Here is a 13,765-nt window from a genome sequence, read left to right as displayed (position 1 = left end):
TTTAAAAAAATAAACTTTGCTAGAAGAACGGCAAATGAAATAACAGATCAAGGTACATTTTTGTCTCATTACCCTCAGAACAGTCTTGAGTTCTGAACATCAAAAGACTGATCCAGAAGCCCATAAAAAGTCTACATTGGAATATAATAAGTTTTTCTATAGGGGTCATATGGTAAGGTCATGAGATCAGTGAACTAGCACATTAAAAATCCTCTTGATCTCTACACTTGCCTGCCATAATGTTATGAATATTATCATGCTTTGCATTTATTTAGTGACAGTTTCTCTTTGCAATGCTTGTATCCGAGTTACGCTTCCTTGTCGCTGCCTCAAAAACATACCGCAGCCCTTTAACTCATATCCCCCAACTACCTCCACACTGTCCATCTCTCCCTTCTTCTCTTTTTTAGAGCTACAGTATTCATAAAGAAACTATTTGTCAAACTGAGTGTTCATCTTGAGACAGAGGGACAATAGCCAGGACTCTACTGCTATGGCTCCAAATTAAGGATATCCCTGCTTATACACAATAGTCATAATATCAGGCATTGTGATCGGGCCATCTGTGCTTAAGCAGGAAATGTGTCTGATAGAAGTCCACCAGCATAGAATCTTGCCACCAATGTTAAATGGAAAGCATTTGATGGGATGTAGTAAAGAAGGTCCCATCTGTGGGAAGGGAGGACAGCATGAAATGAAACGAAAAGGAGCAGGAGAACTGTATATAAGACGACAGACCGCAAGGAATAGAAGGAAAGACAGTAACAAGGAGCAAGAGGCAGCTATTAATATTATCCTGTTGTGTGCTGAGCTAAAGTTACAATATTTATTAAGATAAAAATAAAATATAAAAAAAAAAAAAAAAAAAAAAAAAAAAGAAGAACACACAGAACAGCTGAAGGCACAAAAGCTACTGGTAGATTCCTCCCTGGGGAGACACCCTATATAAATCACCCCCACAACAGTAGAGGTTATTCCTCCCCAGCTAAAATATTCTAGTTTCTCATTTTTATTTTTTCCATGTTTTTTTTGTTTTGTTATGACACCTTAAAAAGGAATGTGAGTTTGCGTGTTGGGGTTAAACCCTTCATGGCTGGAAGTGCACGCTCTACAATATAGCAGTGGTGCCGGAATGTAAGTTAACCCTGCCACTAAAAGAAGCCACAGGTGAGTGCACTGGACCTTCTTAGAAAAATAGTTAACACACAGTACAGTGTTTTACAAGCAGAGACTACATGGATAAACTATTTAACCTCTTCAGTGCCAGACTGGAATGCTGAAAGCCCAAGTAACAGCCATTAAGATAACCTACTCCATGCCCATGGCAGGAAACTGGCTAAACCTTTGCTTGGGCTTGCAGTTTTCTGGCCTGCTCATATCTGTCCATGTAACCAAGGACGTTAATTTTAAACCCCTAAAGGCAGATAGCTCCAATGTTGGGTCAATGGCTTTAGTGCTTCAAAACGTACAGTATTCAAATCTTCAAGGCCATCATGGAATGGGAGAGGCTGCGGCATGTTCAGGTTCCAAAACATTTCCCTAACCAAGCCTACTAAGGAGTGTTTTAGGCTAGCTGTGAGGCTAGAGGTGCCAGAAGGGTTAAACTGAAGAGCAGAAGGCCCCTTGTAAAAAAAAAAAAAAAAAAAAAAAAAAAAGTTTACAACCAATCGCTGCCAAGCATGGACTCCGAAGCACAGCCTTGCATAGTGCATGGCTCTGCTCGGCAGACTTCAATCCAGCAGAGGAAGGGTTAATTACAAAATGCAACAAACTCGGGATAAAAACTGTAAAATCCAGAAGGGTAAAATCCCCCAATCCACAGACAGCATTGACACACACAATCCTGAAAAAGAAAAAGAAATCACCCAGTAAGTATCCAATTTAGAATTACATTGATTTTGTAACTAATGTAGAACACACAATGCATTAAAGGTGGCGTTCTGCTTAATGTAATGTTTGTAACTAAACGCAGCATTAGAAGCATCATTCCTCCTAGTAAACGTCCAAACACTCCACTGAAATTCATGTAAAACAACAGTCATATGCAAAAGCAGGCACTGATAGGATGTTGCCATAGAACTGTAAAAAGCTTTGTGTTTGTTTTTTTATGATAAAACCTTGAGAGGAAAGAACATAAGATCTGCTAATGCTTAGTGGCTTAACATACTGGAGTGCAATATATACAATGTATTAATAGCGATGTTACTTTCTTCTGTTGACGTTATTATATATTCTTTCCCTCACCTCGGACTCAGAATAAACCACAGTCCTTAAGGTTGTTTTTGATGATCACATCTGTCACTGCGTCAAACACAAATTGTACGTTCTTTGTGTCAGTCGCACACGTGAAATGTGTGTAAATCTCTTTTGTATCGCGCCTCTTGTTCAGGTCCTCAAATTTACTCTGGATATAACTGGCTGCTTCATCATACTGATTAGCACCTGGGTGGGGAAGAGAACAAGAAGCTCTGGTTAAAAGGGGACAAATTGGCTAATGGAAAGTTTCAAATGAAACTACAGGAACTTGTTAGAAAAGAAAACACCACAATATGTAACAAAGTACAGAAAATACAGTATATATACACACACTACAGGAGTAAACAAGGGCAGTGGAAGGGAACATACACAAGAGGAATGAAACTAGCAAGTGACGTTGATACTTTGTATTGGGTTATGGCATAAGTTCTTCTTACATCTGAAGAAGAGACCACAAGGTCTTATGTGACTTTACATCGGCCAAATAAAAAAGGTATAAACTTTGACAATGGACTCCATCTTCTGTTTAGCAAACACAACTATATCCATTTCACTTAGCTACCAAAGTAAAACAAGATGAAGATGAGAGAGTCCAGGGCCTAGACACCCTAAGTAAGGTAAGAGGTCTCAAAAAAAAAAAAAAAAAAAGGGGGGCAAGGAAGTGTACCTGTGTATTCTGGGAAGCAGATGGTGAGGGGGCTGTGTGTGATCTTCTCCTCAAACAGGTCCTTCTTGTTGAGGAAGAGGATAATGGATGTCTCTGTGAACCATTTGTTGTTGCAGATGCTGTCAAATAGCTTCATGCTCTCATGCATGCGGTTCTGTGAAAAAGAGACAGCAAAAGGGTTCACGTCAATTTATAACAAAGGGGGTGGGGGGGGAACATGTAAAACTGTCAGCAGTAATGGCCTCGGCTGTACAGTAAAACCTGGACACTGTAACCAACCAAGGTCCATAACACACTAGACTCTCCGTGGTATATTACAAAACAAGATAAACTTTAGTGGGCTTCTACATGAGCAGAAAGATGCATTAATGCTCAAAGGGACATTTGTTCACAGCCAATGGCTACCCGGTAGTGCAAAGATAAACACTGTAACCCAAGCATGATGCGCTGGGGAAGTTTTTAAGATATATGTTGGATGAAGGGAACTGCAGTCTAATGCTTTTACAATACATGCTATTTACATAGCTAATAAGACAAAAACCTACCTATAAACTCTACTAGCTGCAATGGAAGACATTAGAATCCCCCTGTTATCTCTCACCAGATCCCAACTAACCAAAGAAACTGGGGCAAAGCGTGTATATATAAAGCATATATCAAGGGAGTCAAGCAAGCCCCTGAACATGCAGGAGCGGCCATGCTATACTGCCGCATCACGTGACATTGCTAACTCCTGCTCTCGATGGCTGCTGGACATAAAACCCGCACAGAGCGGCTTCTTGTGTCCAGCAGGCGCCGGGAAGCAATTCTCTCCCTGGTGACCTGGGTTTTGCCGAGACATGCCATAAAGGGAATCAACAAAGTACACAAGGGATGTTTATTTCAAAAGGAGGAGAAATGTTATAAACACGTCATATGCTTGACATTTAGTAGATGACATAAAATAGATGTAACGTAAGAAGCTGCAATTCACAGTGATAGAACCTTCCAGCAAAAGTGGTAGACGTAAATAGAGAGATGGAACCCAAACATGCATGGGTCGTCAAACAAAAGTACCAAAGTTTGGAGATTTGGACAGACTAGATGGAGGGAATAGTTCTTCCATCCAAATCTATGTTTCTACACAACGGACATCGTTTCACCTTCTCCGTTACTCACCATCTCCTCATCTTCTGCCAGCACCAGATCATAGGCACTGAGCGCCACACAGAAAATGATGGCTGTCACGCCCTCGAAGCAGTGAATCCACTTCTTTCTTTCAGATCGCTGGCCACCAACATCAAACATCCTAAAATAAAAAGATAACAGGCAATGCATCATCCAGTCTCTACCTTCGCAGTTGTCCCTCACCCGAATATTTACCCTGCTGCAGGTGTACGGGCTGGGCAGAATGTGTCAGTTTTGCACAACATACTCTTAGCCCTCATTGAACCCATGCTAGTTTGACTCAGCATGGTGTGTATGCATGAGTGTACGTCAACATGGCCGAGAGCGGTCATTATGATTAGTCAGTGAGTAGTGAGTGTGAACGTGCCTCGTGGGGTTGAGTGGTCACTCCGGCTGATGACGATTACTGAGCTGAGTGTTCGTCACTCTAGCTGATGACAGTGAGATTGAATCGTTTGAGATAGTTTGGCTGTATGTAGGTTGCATTTCATAGTATACCTCTGTAAAGGACGTTAAATCTACATATATTTGAGAATTCTGACATAAAATATGCTTTATTTTCCATTAAAAAACAGTTTGCGGCAGCTTTATTCTGTCTTTTCGTCACTCAGTGTAGTCATTGCTAGAGCCAAATGTTTAATTTCCCTGCACAGCATTTCAAAGCCTTAATATGCGGTATACGGAGGAGATGTCGATGTAATTGACAACAGATGTGCATCCGTGGACGCACTGAGCTCTCCAATAGACAGATTTCATTTTTAGCGTGTGTTGCGACTTGTGTGTCAGCCCCTGTACACCCGATAAAGACATCACTGCAGCAATGTGATCTCTCCAGCACAGGCATATGTGGTTAGAACGCACGTCATGTTTGAGGCAGTCAGCTACTTGAATAAAGACCCCGCTGAATGCCAAAGAGTTCCAGAATATACTTATTCAGTCTCTCGCGTCGGGCATTACTCCCAACAATTAAACAACTAAGCTCACAGCTGGCATCATGAAAATATTTTAGTTAAGCGTTAAATTAAAACATGGGTGGATCCGTATTTTTGGATGGTTTGGGCTTTTTTGTGTGTTCTGCGGACAGATACGTTTTCCCCAAACAGAGAGAGATTGAATCAACAGAGATAAATTGGAGAGGATTATCCTGCAGGGAGAATAAACTCTCCCGTTCCTACAGTATTCTGCTGGTCCATCTCACAATAAACAAAAAAACAGAAGTATGTAAACACTTCCCAAACATGGAAACAACGAGCAAACTATCGTGAACTGGGCTGGTTTTCCTCCTAACTATTTTTTAAACAAGGGTTTACATTTTTAAATGTTCTATTTATTTTAATTTCTCACCCAAACTTACAGTGCGGTCTGGATCGGTTCTAAGTAGCCAAGTTGGTCAGGTAACGGGTTTCAAGGCACATACTCCAAATAACGTGTGAAGTGGTTTGACATCGTCACATCGATATTACGCTCTCTGGCCATCGTGCGTTTGCCCCCTTCTCCTGCCCACAAGCTTTTTTTTCCCATGCAGGAGATTGTTTGGCCAAGTATATCTCCGGATACATGATATACTTACCGCTAACCAGCTGCCGATCGGCTAACACTGTGTGTGGAAAGCAGACATATTGATGTCACGCTGGGACATGGAGGGAGCCCTCCAGCTGCTGAAGGACTAAATTTCCCATACTCCTCAGCCAGCCCCTTAGCTGAAAGAGCATTATGGGAGATGTAGTCCTGCAGCAGCTGGAGGGCCGCAGGTTGGACACGCCTGCTCTAGCCTACAATTAAAGAATCTACCACCCTTTCCTTTCACATCTGGTTCTTCTAGCAGCACTTGGTCAAAAGCATCATGTCCCCGTGGTTGGGCGACACGCTCGCACGCACCTAGACCAGATGATAGACATAATACGGGAAACTTACTTGAAATGCAGATCTTTAAAGGTGAAATGCGTCTCGACGATGCCTGTAGTTTTCACTCGCGTCCTAAGAACGTCCTGCTGAGTCGGTACATAGTCTGACCGTGCAATTCTCTCCAGATCATTGAGATAACTGCAGACGGGGAGGAATTAAAAACGTTACAAATATGGCAGCCTAGGTCAGCCGTTTTCAGAAATTTCATAAGATCACTTCCATGTCCAATCAACGATTTGCTCGGAAGGCGGGGGTGTAATTGAAAATAGAAATGAAATCAAACCTCTACAGTATTTTGTATTGTTTGTTTTTTATAGGGTTTTTTTATTTATTTATTTATTTAACAATAAAGGCAGAGCTTCGAAAGGGTACCTTATCAATATGAGAACTATTACCTTAAATTAACCAAAGCAGATACTTTTCAGATTTATTGCAGTTTTTGCAAAAACATTAGGTTCCAAGTACAAGAGACTAATGGTCTGGGTAATAAAATAAACTTACATGGACCACATTACTTACTACCCATGGATGACGCTGTGTAATAAATAGGGGAGGGGGTTAGGTTACCCTTATAGCATTATGACTCCCATAGAAGGTATTCTCCTACTAAAATACCTTTTAAATTATATATATTTTTAAATTTATTTTAATGTATTTTTCTCATTGGGAATCCCAGATTTTCTAGCACACGTTTGCAGATTTAGGCAACGGTGACAAACGTAATCTACACCGGGGCTTAAACACTTATAAACAATTAAATCAATGTGCATCCGCTCGTTACTTGCTAACAAGGCCCTGTCCCTGTCCCAGGGAGCACAAGGCTCGTCGGAAAGAGACCTGCATTCTGGGTCCTGACATGCTCGGGTCTCGTGGGGGAAACCGATGCGTACGAACAATTAAACCCCTACGGAGGTCGTCACTTACCACCCTGCTAATTAATACTGATTTACCCTGGTTTGGGGCTCTAATGAGCCAATTATGCAGCTGCTGGAGGAATAGTATGATGGCGAGAGGAAAAATAGATTATCGTACACAGATACTTAGCAGACTAAACCTCTACGGGAAAGCTGCAAACAAGGCTATGGGGACTCCATCTTCACAAGGAATTAGAATTCTATTTGGAGTTAAAATAATACAGCAATAATATAACTACAGAGCAGCATATGATGAGGTTTATGCTATACAACAAGTATACTGTGGGATGGTAAAGATGGTCTTTATGCTCAGGAACAGCAGCCTGTTTGTTCCCACGTAACTTCAACGCCATTGTGTAGACCAGATCCAATCTTCTGGAGAATCTCTGGAGCGTGATAAGGTTTGCAAGATACTGGGATCAGTATTGGGTTTGTTTTGTCTAAGCCATTATTGGCGCCTTACACTCAAGCCCTGGTACCATACGATGCTACAGCTTTGACCCCAGTTTACCAGAACCATCAGCACCTGCGAGAGGATAAAGGCCAACGTAGATGAAAGAACAGCAATGAAAAGTCGCGTTAGACATCCAAGGCGTTTTTGGGGATGCCAATACAGTCTTTATGGACCAAGTAATAGCTTATCGTTGGTGCGGGGGGGGGGGGGGTTGGGGGTTGTATTGCCTATAATGAAACATCTGTATGTACCGAGTATGGTATAGCCATTCTGAACATGTGAGAAAACCCTGGACCACTAGGTTTTTCTCTACTGCCACACGCTATTTATTTTGCACACAGAGGATACATGGGAGGTGATGGAGCCGGGAGAAAGAATTTGCATTTTCTGCCCTGGCTTTTGTTTTGGAACAATTTAGAAACATAAGACACTGGATGATCTGGTTACACCAAGCTCCCAAACAGCTGTCCATGCAAAGATCTGCTTTACATAGAAACATAACCACAATGACGAGTCTTCAGCTGGACGGGGACTATGGAACCGGCGTTGGATGGGTTAAATATATAGTGCTGATGAGATGATAAACACAATTATAGCAATCAGGTTGGGCAAAAGGAATAATATTACCCACACGAACCATCACCAGCCATGGCAAGGTACGCAGCCTGCGTCTCTTTACGGAGGATAATGGGGATTGTAGCTCATTAGCATCTGGGGTATCTAGTGGTTGCCACTGCTACATCCCAACCTCTCGGACCACATAATTTGGTGTTTTGCAACGAAAGGATTATCACAAACCTCCACAAAAAACAGCAAGCGGTATGGGGTTAAGATCAGTTAAGGGTCAATGGAAAGCATGTGGGAGCTGAGAAAAGCCTGCAGTGAATTTGCATCCAGGAATACACCACATGCAAATCAGTATTTTAATATCGTCACCGCTCCCTGCCATCTCGCTTTCACACCTGCGAGGGCACGGGTTCAACTGAAACACTCTGATGAGGTGGTCTGCAAAATGTCCTTGGTCTGGAATCAAACGATCACAGCGTGGGTTATTTGTTTAAATCCAGACTTCAGACTGCCAACATATCAGTGCGGTTAAAATATATAAAACAATTTATTGCCAAATACAAAACACTAATGCTGACAAGGATAGGATTAGGTAACGGACCAGCCAACATGGGGTTAAAAATATGGCAGTATACAAATGTAGAGACAGGGCAGTAGAGATAAGTCACGCGACCAATAGATGGCGCCGTTTTCATACCATGCGGTCTATGCTATAGAGCCAGGAAAAGGGAGACTGTTGCCTGAACGTCATCTGTGTTACCATTTGCCGGGGGTACTAGGCCAAGGGTGTCCAACCAGTGGCCCTCCAGCTGCTGCAGGAGTACTCCTATGCCAGCCATTGAGGTGAAGGAGCATTATGGGAAATGTAGTCCTGCAGCAGTGGACACCACTGTTCTACGCCATGTGCTCAAGAGACGATACTGATAAGGGTGCTTGAAAAAAATGTTGTGTGACCCCCCTGGGTATATGACCAGTTGCAAAGCAAAGGTTTATTTAGGTAGAAAGAGGAGGACACCGACGGACATTACGTCCCAGCCGAACGAGAGCCCAGAAACAAGCAGTGTGCAAACGAATGCAATGCATCCAGCGCACTTACTATGCAGCAGAGTCATTGAGCTGGTACTCCCTGGAACGATTAAAACAGGCCTGCACTCCTTGGTCTGCCCATAGTCTTCTAATCACTCCAGCCAAGTCATCCGGCAGTATGCCCTGCTCTTCAGCTGTGCAGGACAGTGCGAAGAGCTGTCTGGCGTCATCCTGAGTGGGGAAAGGGGAAGGATGTGGAAGCATGGGGTCAGTGACTGGATCTAAGGACAATGGGGGAATGGACGGAGTACAATAAAAGATGACAATGAGCGGAGAGGAGAATATCAGAATGCATTGGAGAAACGACACCACAAAGACCAGTCCAGGGTTCCCATATCACTACTTTCAATCCTGATGTGTTCCCAGTCAGCGGACAAAGAGACCCAAACAGCTTCCACCATAATGGATTCGGAACTTACCGGTAATAGGGCAGCAAACCATCATAGGGAGGAATAACAATGCAAATACCGAGAATAAGATGCATGCATTAGGGATTCTAATACATATCTCTTATGTTAATAGATTCATTACGCACGCTGAATAATAAAAAATGTACTTTGTGAAAACAGACATCAGCTTTAATTGTTTAGATAAGAAGAGGTCATTTTTTCTTCTATACAAGCAACTTGGAAGGCAGCAAAATCAGAAATTGTAATTGGGCAGGCAGGTTATCGCAGCATTCATGCACTTAAACATTGTTGCCTTTTGCAGGCAGCCTGAGAAAACTGGTAAGTATATTTTACCCTCTTTAAATAACAGAATCTCTAAATAAACAAATTTGCGTGCAATACATGGTAGGATTTTTAGGCACATCAATGTTTTGTAAATGAAATATGAAAAGGTTAATAGCTGATATCTGTCAGACTCGTGTTTAGCGGGGTTAAAGACCATTAACATCAGGGGAGATCAGATGAGATGGAGCTAAACATCCCCAGGGAGGAATTTAACAAGGTCAGCACTTAACAAGGTCCCCGGCTCCCAGGATCCCGCTCCTAATTAGATTACACAGCCCCTCTGTGACCGATGTTCCACCTGCTAATTATCTCCATGATATTCAGACCGCTCACGCTGGAGTTATACATCGACAGCTTGAAAGCATAAGGGGGACGGGACGCTGCAGCTTTACGTGATGTGCGGATAGATCAACCAAGTGGGATCATGTGAGCTTCTGACTCTTTGTCAAGCGTACATATTAGTGCTAAAAAGAGACTAATGTGGCTTCAAGCGTAGATTAAAAAATAATTTCTATTGTTTATTATCAAAAGCGATATTAAAGATACACATCTAGCTGAGTAGATGAAACTCAGCCCCCGACCCACATATACACACAGTACGGATCAATACCAGACACGTACCGCTCGGGCAGCATCTCCAAAATCAATCTTCAGGTTCCCCATAGCCTTGATAATTGCCATGATGGACTGAATGGTGTTGCTGTATACCACGGCGCGGTACTGCCGGCACTCCTCTTCTGAATACCCGTCCTCATGTATGATCCTGGTGGGAGAGAGCCGGGTTAGTAATCTGGCACCATAGAGGATAGAGCTTCCTCTCACAGATGTGACGGTTATTATGGAACCCAAGTCGCCCCCCCCCCCCCCCGAGACGGAACAAATATTCGTCAACCCCAACTTCCAATATACAGTTTTTCTGGGCCCTGGGATTGTCTTTTTAAAAGAACAGTCATGTTATTTCTATTCCGTTTATAAAGCTGCATTCCCCATAATGGAGTTCTATGTGAGACACTCTAAAGCTTCAACAAATGCCCAGATATATGCCTACCCTGCTCAGTGTGTACAGGAGTGTGTAACTATAAAATGTATATACAGAGTGCTTACTTCATCTGTTTGACGATGGTACTCTTTCCAGACTCCCCCGCACCTGATGAGACATAAAAACATCTAGTTATAATCGGCCTTCCACACAAGCATTTTTTTTTTTTCAAACACACATCCTATGCCCTGCATACAGTGATCACCGCACAAGCGAGGACAGGAAGACAGGACGCGAGCGAAGACAGGACGCGAGCGAAGCACGTGTGCATCCCACCCATGACTTCTCACGATACAGGCTTCCGAGCCACAATGCTTAAAGAACGCTTTCAACCCTCTGCACATCAGGTACTACAAGAAACAGAAACACCCAAACCGGTGACAGTAATATCAGAGAGTATTACATGCCGTTAACGATGGTGTTTGCAGATCAACTCCTTGAATTCACTCTGTATTATAAACAGTCATTCCTGGCAAAGTTCTCTATCAGAAGCTGATCTGGCCCTGCATAATGCATAGTTCAATCAGTGAAGGGGCTTTCATGAAATCTCCCTGACTCAAACATGCTTTATACAGGGCAAGCCAAGCTATTTAAAAGCTCATTGAGGTCGGCCCTTAATAATGTTAAATGAAATTTAGTCAGATGAAACTGCAACTTTTCTGCAAACTCCCTCTTAAGTAGATAAGCCGAGTGAGCAAGACAGGACCGGTGAGCCTCAGCCACCAATTTTATGTAGAATTTAGGGGACGGACAATCATAAAGGCGCATTTTACTACTTCATGCCTACGTGGCTAAAAGAAGGGCATCCATGTGTACGGATATCAAAGAAGCGGAGAGGAAGACGTGATCGGACAGACAGAGCGAAGGTCCTCTCCTTGATTGTCTTGCAGCAGGGAAAGCAGGAGAGGCTTAGGATTAATTAAAAAGCAGCTGACTGTCCGAAAAGTTCCAGCTCTATGAGGTTATTCAAAGCAAGAAAACAGACGACATGCAAAGGCCGAGAGCTTTAACCGCATGTACTGCTGGCAGAGGGTGCGGCTGCACTAAACGTATTGTAGTTGGAGTGGTTTTGGTGTATGAAGAGGTACAAAGCTCCACTCATCACGCATATACATTTAATGTATAGAGATTTACAGTGCAGTGCATAGACTAGCGGGAGCTACACTCAATACTGTTTTCTGGCCAATTGTTCACACCGGGTCCAGCACTGCTTGCGTCACACATACACGCCGAGACAGCTGCAAAGGGTCCATATCACAACTGGCCCTGCCCGAAGCACAATAAACACTTTGTGTCCACCGACCATTTGCTCCTACAGTCCACCAGAAGCCAACAACGCCAGTTTTCAGCTCACATATCCACTACCGATGCACATCAGTGGAAGCCTGAGCAGCAGCATACAAAATATATACAACCAGGTGATGTATGACGCCCACCCCAAAAACGGCAAACCATGTGCCGTGTGAACAGATGCTAGGCAGCACCTAAATTTTTTCCCAGCTTTGTAGGGGTGCGGGCATAAATTGGATCTGGTAGCAAAAAATATTTTACTGCCGGCACCTATTTTATTTTTATTTATTTTTTTTATTATTAATGTATTAAAAAAAAAAAATAAAGTTAAACTTGCTTATAATACGCTCTGTCTTTCTCCAGTTTTGTCCAACTCCATTTAAATATATATATATATATATTTAGAAATATATATTTTGGGATGGCAGAGCCATCTGCGGCAGTCACGGCAACCTCTAAATTAGTCCTCTGTTATAAAACGCTCCACTTGCTCCAATACCCAGGCTAAACACATATAATACAGAGAGCTTTGTGCGCAGATAGTGCCAGTTTCTCTGACCATCTGCATATTGCCCCCGATGAGTATAAATGCGCTTTTTACCCAGCATGATTAGCCGCTTGTTAGCATATAATCTGCTCTAATCTGATCTCCTGTGTATCGCTAAACTCTTTATCCTGGAACATTATCTCACCCGCAATAAGCCAATCAAGGGGGTAGTGCCAGCTATGCCTCGTGCCCCCGGTACGCCCGAGCCAAGATTTACCCCGCATCTACTGCCCTAATCACCTTCTTACTAAAACATGCCACAAAAAGAATTGAGCTTGGAAGGGGCCAGACTCACAAGACCCCAGCCACATTGAAACACCTAAAATAAATGAACTAAATCTTTAGCTTGTGCTTTTTGAATTTCAATCAGTGTAGCTTAATGGTTACAAAAAATTATTTGAAGGAAGAATTGCCAAAATCTGCGGATTATGGAAAAACCAACATAAGAGGAGCAGATAACAACAGGGAGGAATAATCACAATATAAGGTGGAAAAGACGTTAAAACACCCAATAATAAATGCCGTGTAGGAGATGTGTTCAGGACGGATAAACTCGCCTCCAGCTCCAGCGCTTGCTCAGGGAACTCAGCATGCGGGGGTCTATTAAGACCCCAGTGCACAGGTGTGGAAAGTGCAGCCATTAAATTCAATGGGGGGCACTTTCCTGCCACTTACTGGCTGTTTCTAGCAGCCAATCAGTGACAAGAATAGCAAGATCATAGAGATGGGCAGCTGCTGCTTCAGGACAGCCTCTTCGTGGCCACTAAGAGCTCCAACTTCATGTTTCCCCTGTTTTGGCAGAACGCATATTAAAAAGTATCCTTTACAGGGGTGTCATGGACATTAGACTGTCTACCTTTCCACCGTTAAGAGGCCACCCCAATCCGCCCTGTACTCTGTGTGATGTATAACTAAATACATGGCTCCCTTACACGGGATATATCCCGCATACTGCTGGCCAGCGCTCTGCCTGTGATGTAATGTAAATTACAGAGCTGCGCCATTTCAATCTTCACATTCTGGCCAAACATTTCTGAAACGTGAGATTATCATAAAGACAGAAAACATCTAATTTTACGTTCCAAAATACCGTACAATGGCAGCCGTGGCAGCCTCCCATCAGGGCTTCGTGTTACAGC

The 13,765-nt window shown here is 43.0% G+C and overlaps 1 protein-coding gene across 2 annotated transcripts in view; it reads right to left on the bottom strand.

Moving 5' to 3' along the window:
• Nucleotides 1–2,251: 2,251 nt before the first annotated feature.
• Nucleotides 2,252–13,765, bottom strand: part of LOC149285385 (guanine nucleotide-binding protein G(i) subunit alpha-2) — a 29,946-nt gene continuing 18,432 nt past the window's right edge. The window contains exons 1-8 of one of the 2 annotated variants that reach the window (XM_089495427.1): nt 12,681–12,690; nt 10,855–10,897; nt 10,372–10,513; nt 9,027–9,187; nt 6,005–6,133; nt 4,082–4,211; nt 2,924–3,077; nt 2,252–2,442 (exon numbers count right to left, since the gene is read on the bottom strand). In XM_089495427.1, the coding sequence (XP_089351553.1) occupies nt 2,252–2,442; nt 2,924–3,077; nt 4,082–4,211; nt 6,005–6,133; nt 9,027–9,187; nt 10,372–10,513; nt 10,855–10,897; nt 12,681–12,687 (957 nt within the window). In that variant the 5' untranslated portion in view covers nt 12,688–12,690. Of the gene's footprint in view, nt 2,443–2,923; nt 3,078–4,081; nt 4,212–6,004; nt 6,134–9,026; nt 9,188–10,371; nt 10,514–10,854; nt 10,898–12,680; nt 12,691–13,765 lie in introns of those variants that run through there. The other variant, XM_089495425.1, reaches the window with a different exon arrangement.

This window comes from Sceloporus occidentalis, unplaced genomic scaffold, assembly GCF_023333645.1.
Source record: "Sceloporus occidentalis isolate IW3139 unplaced genomic scaffold, rSceOcc1.0.p SCAF_79, whole genome shotgun sequence".
NCBI classification, from domain to species: Eukaryota; Metazoa; Chordata; class Lepidosauria; order Squamata; family Phrynosomatidae; genus Sceloporus; species Sceloporus occidentalis.
The sequence above is the reverse complement of the archived record's forward strand: the minus strand, read 5'-3'. Positions and strand labels throughout refer to the sequence as shown.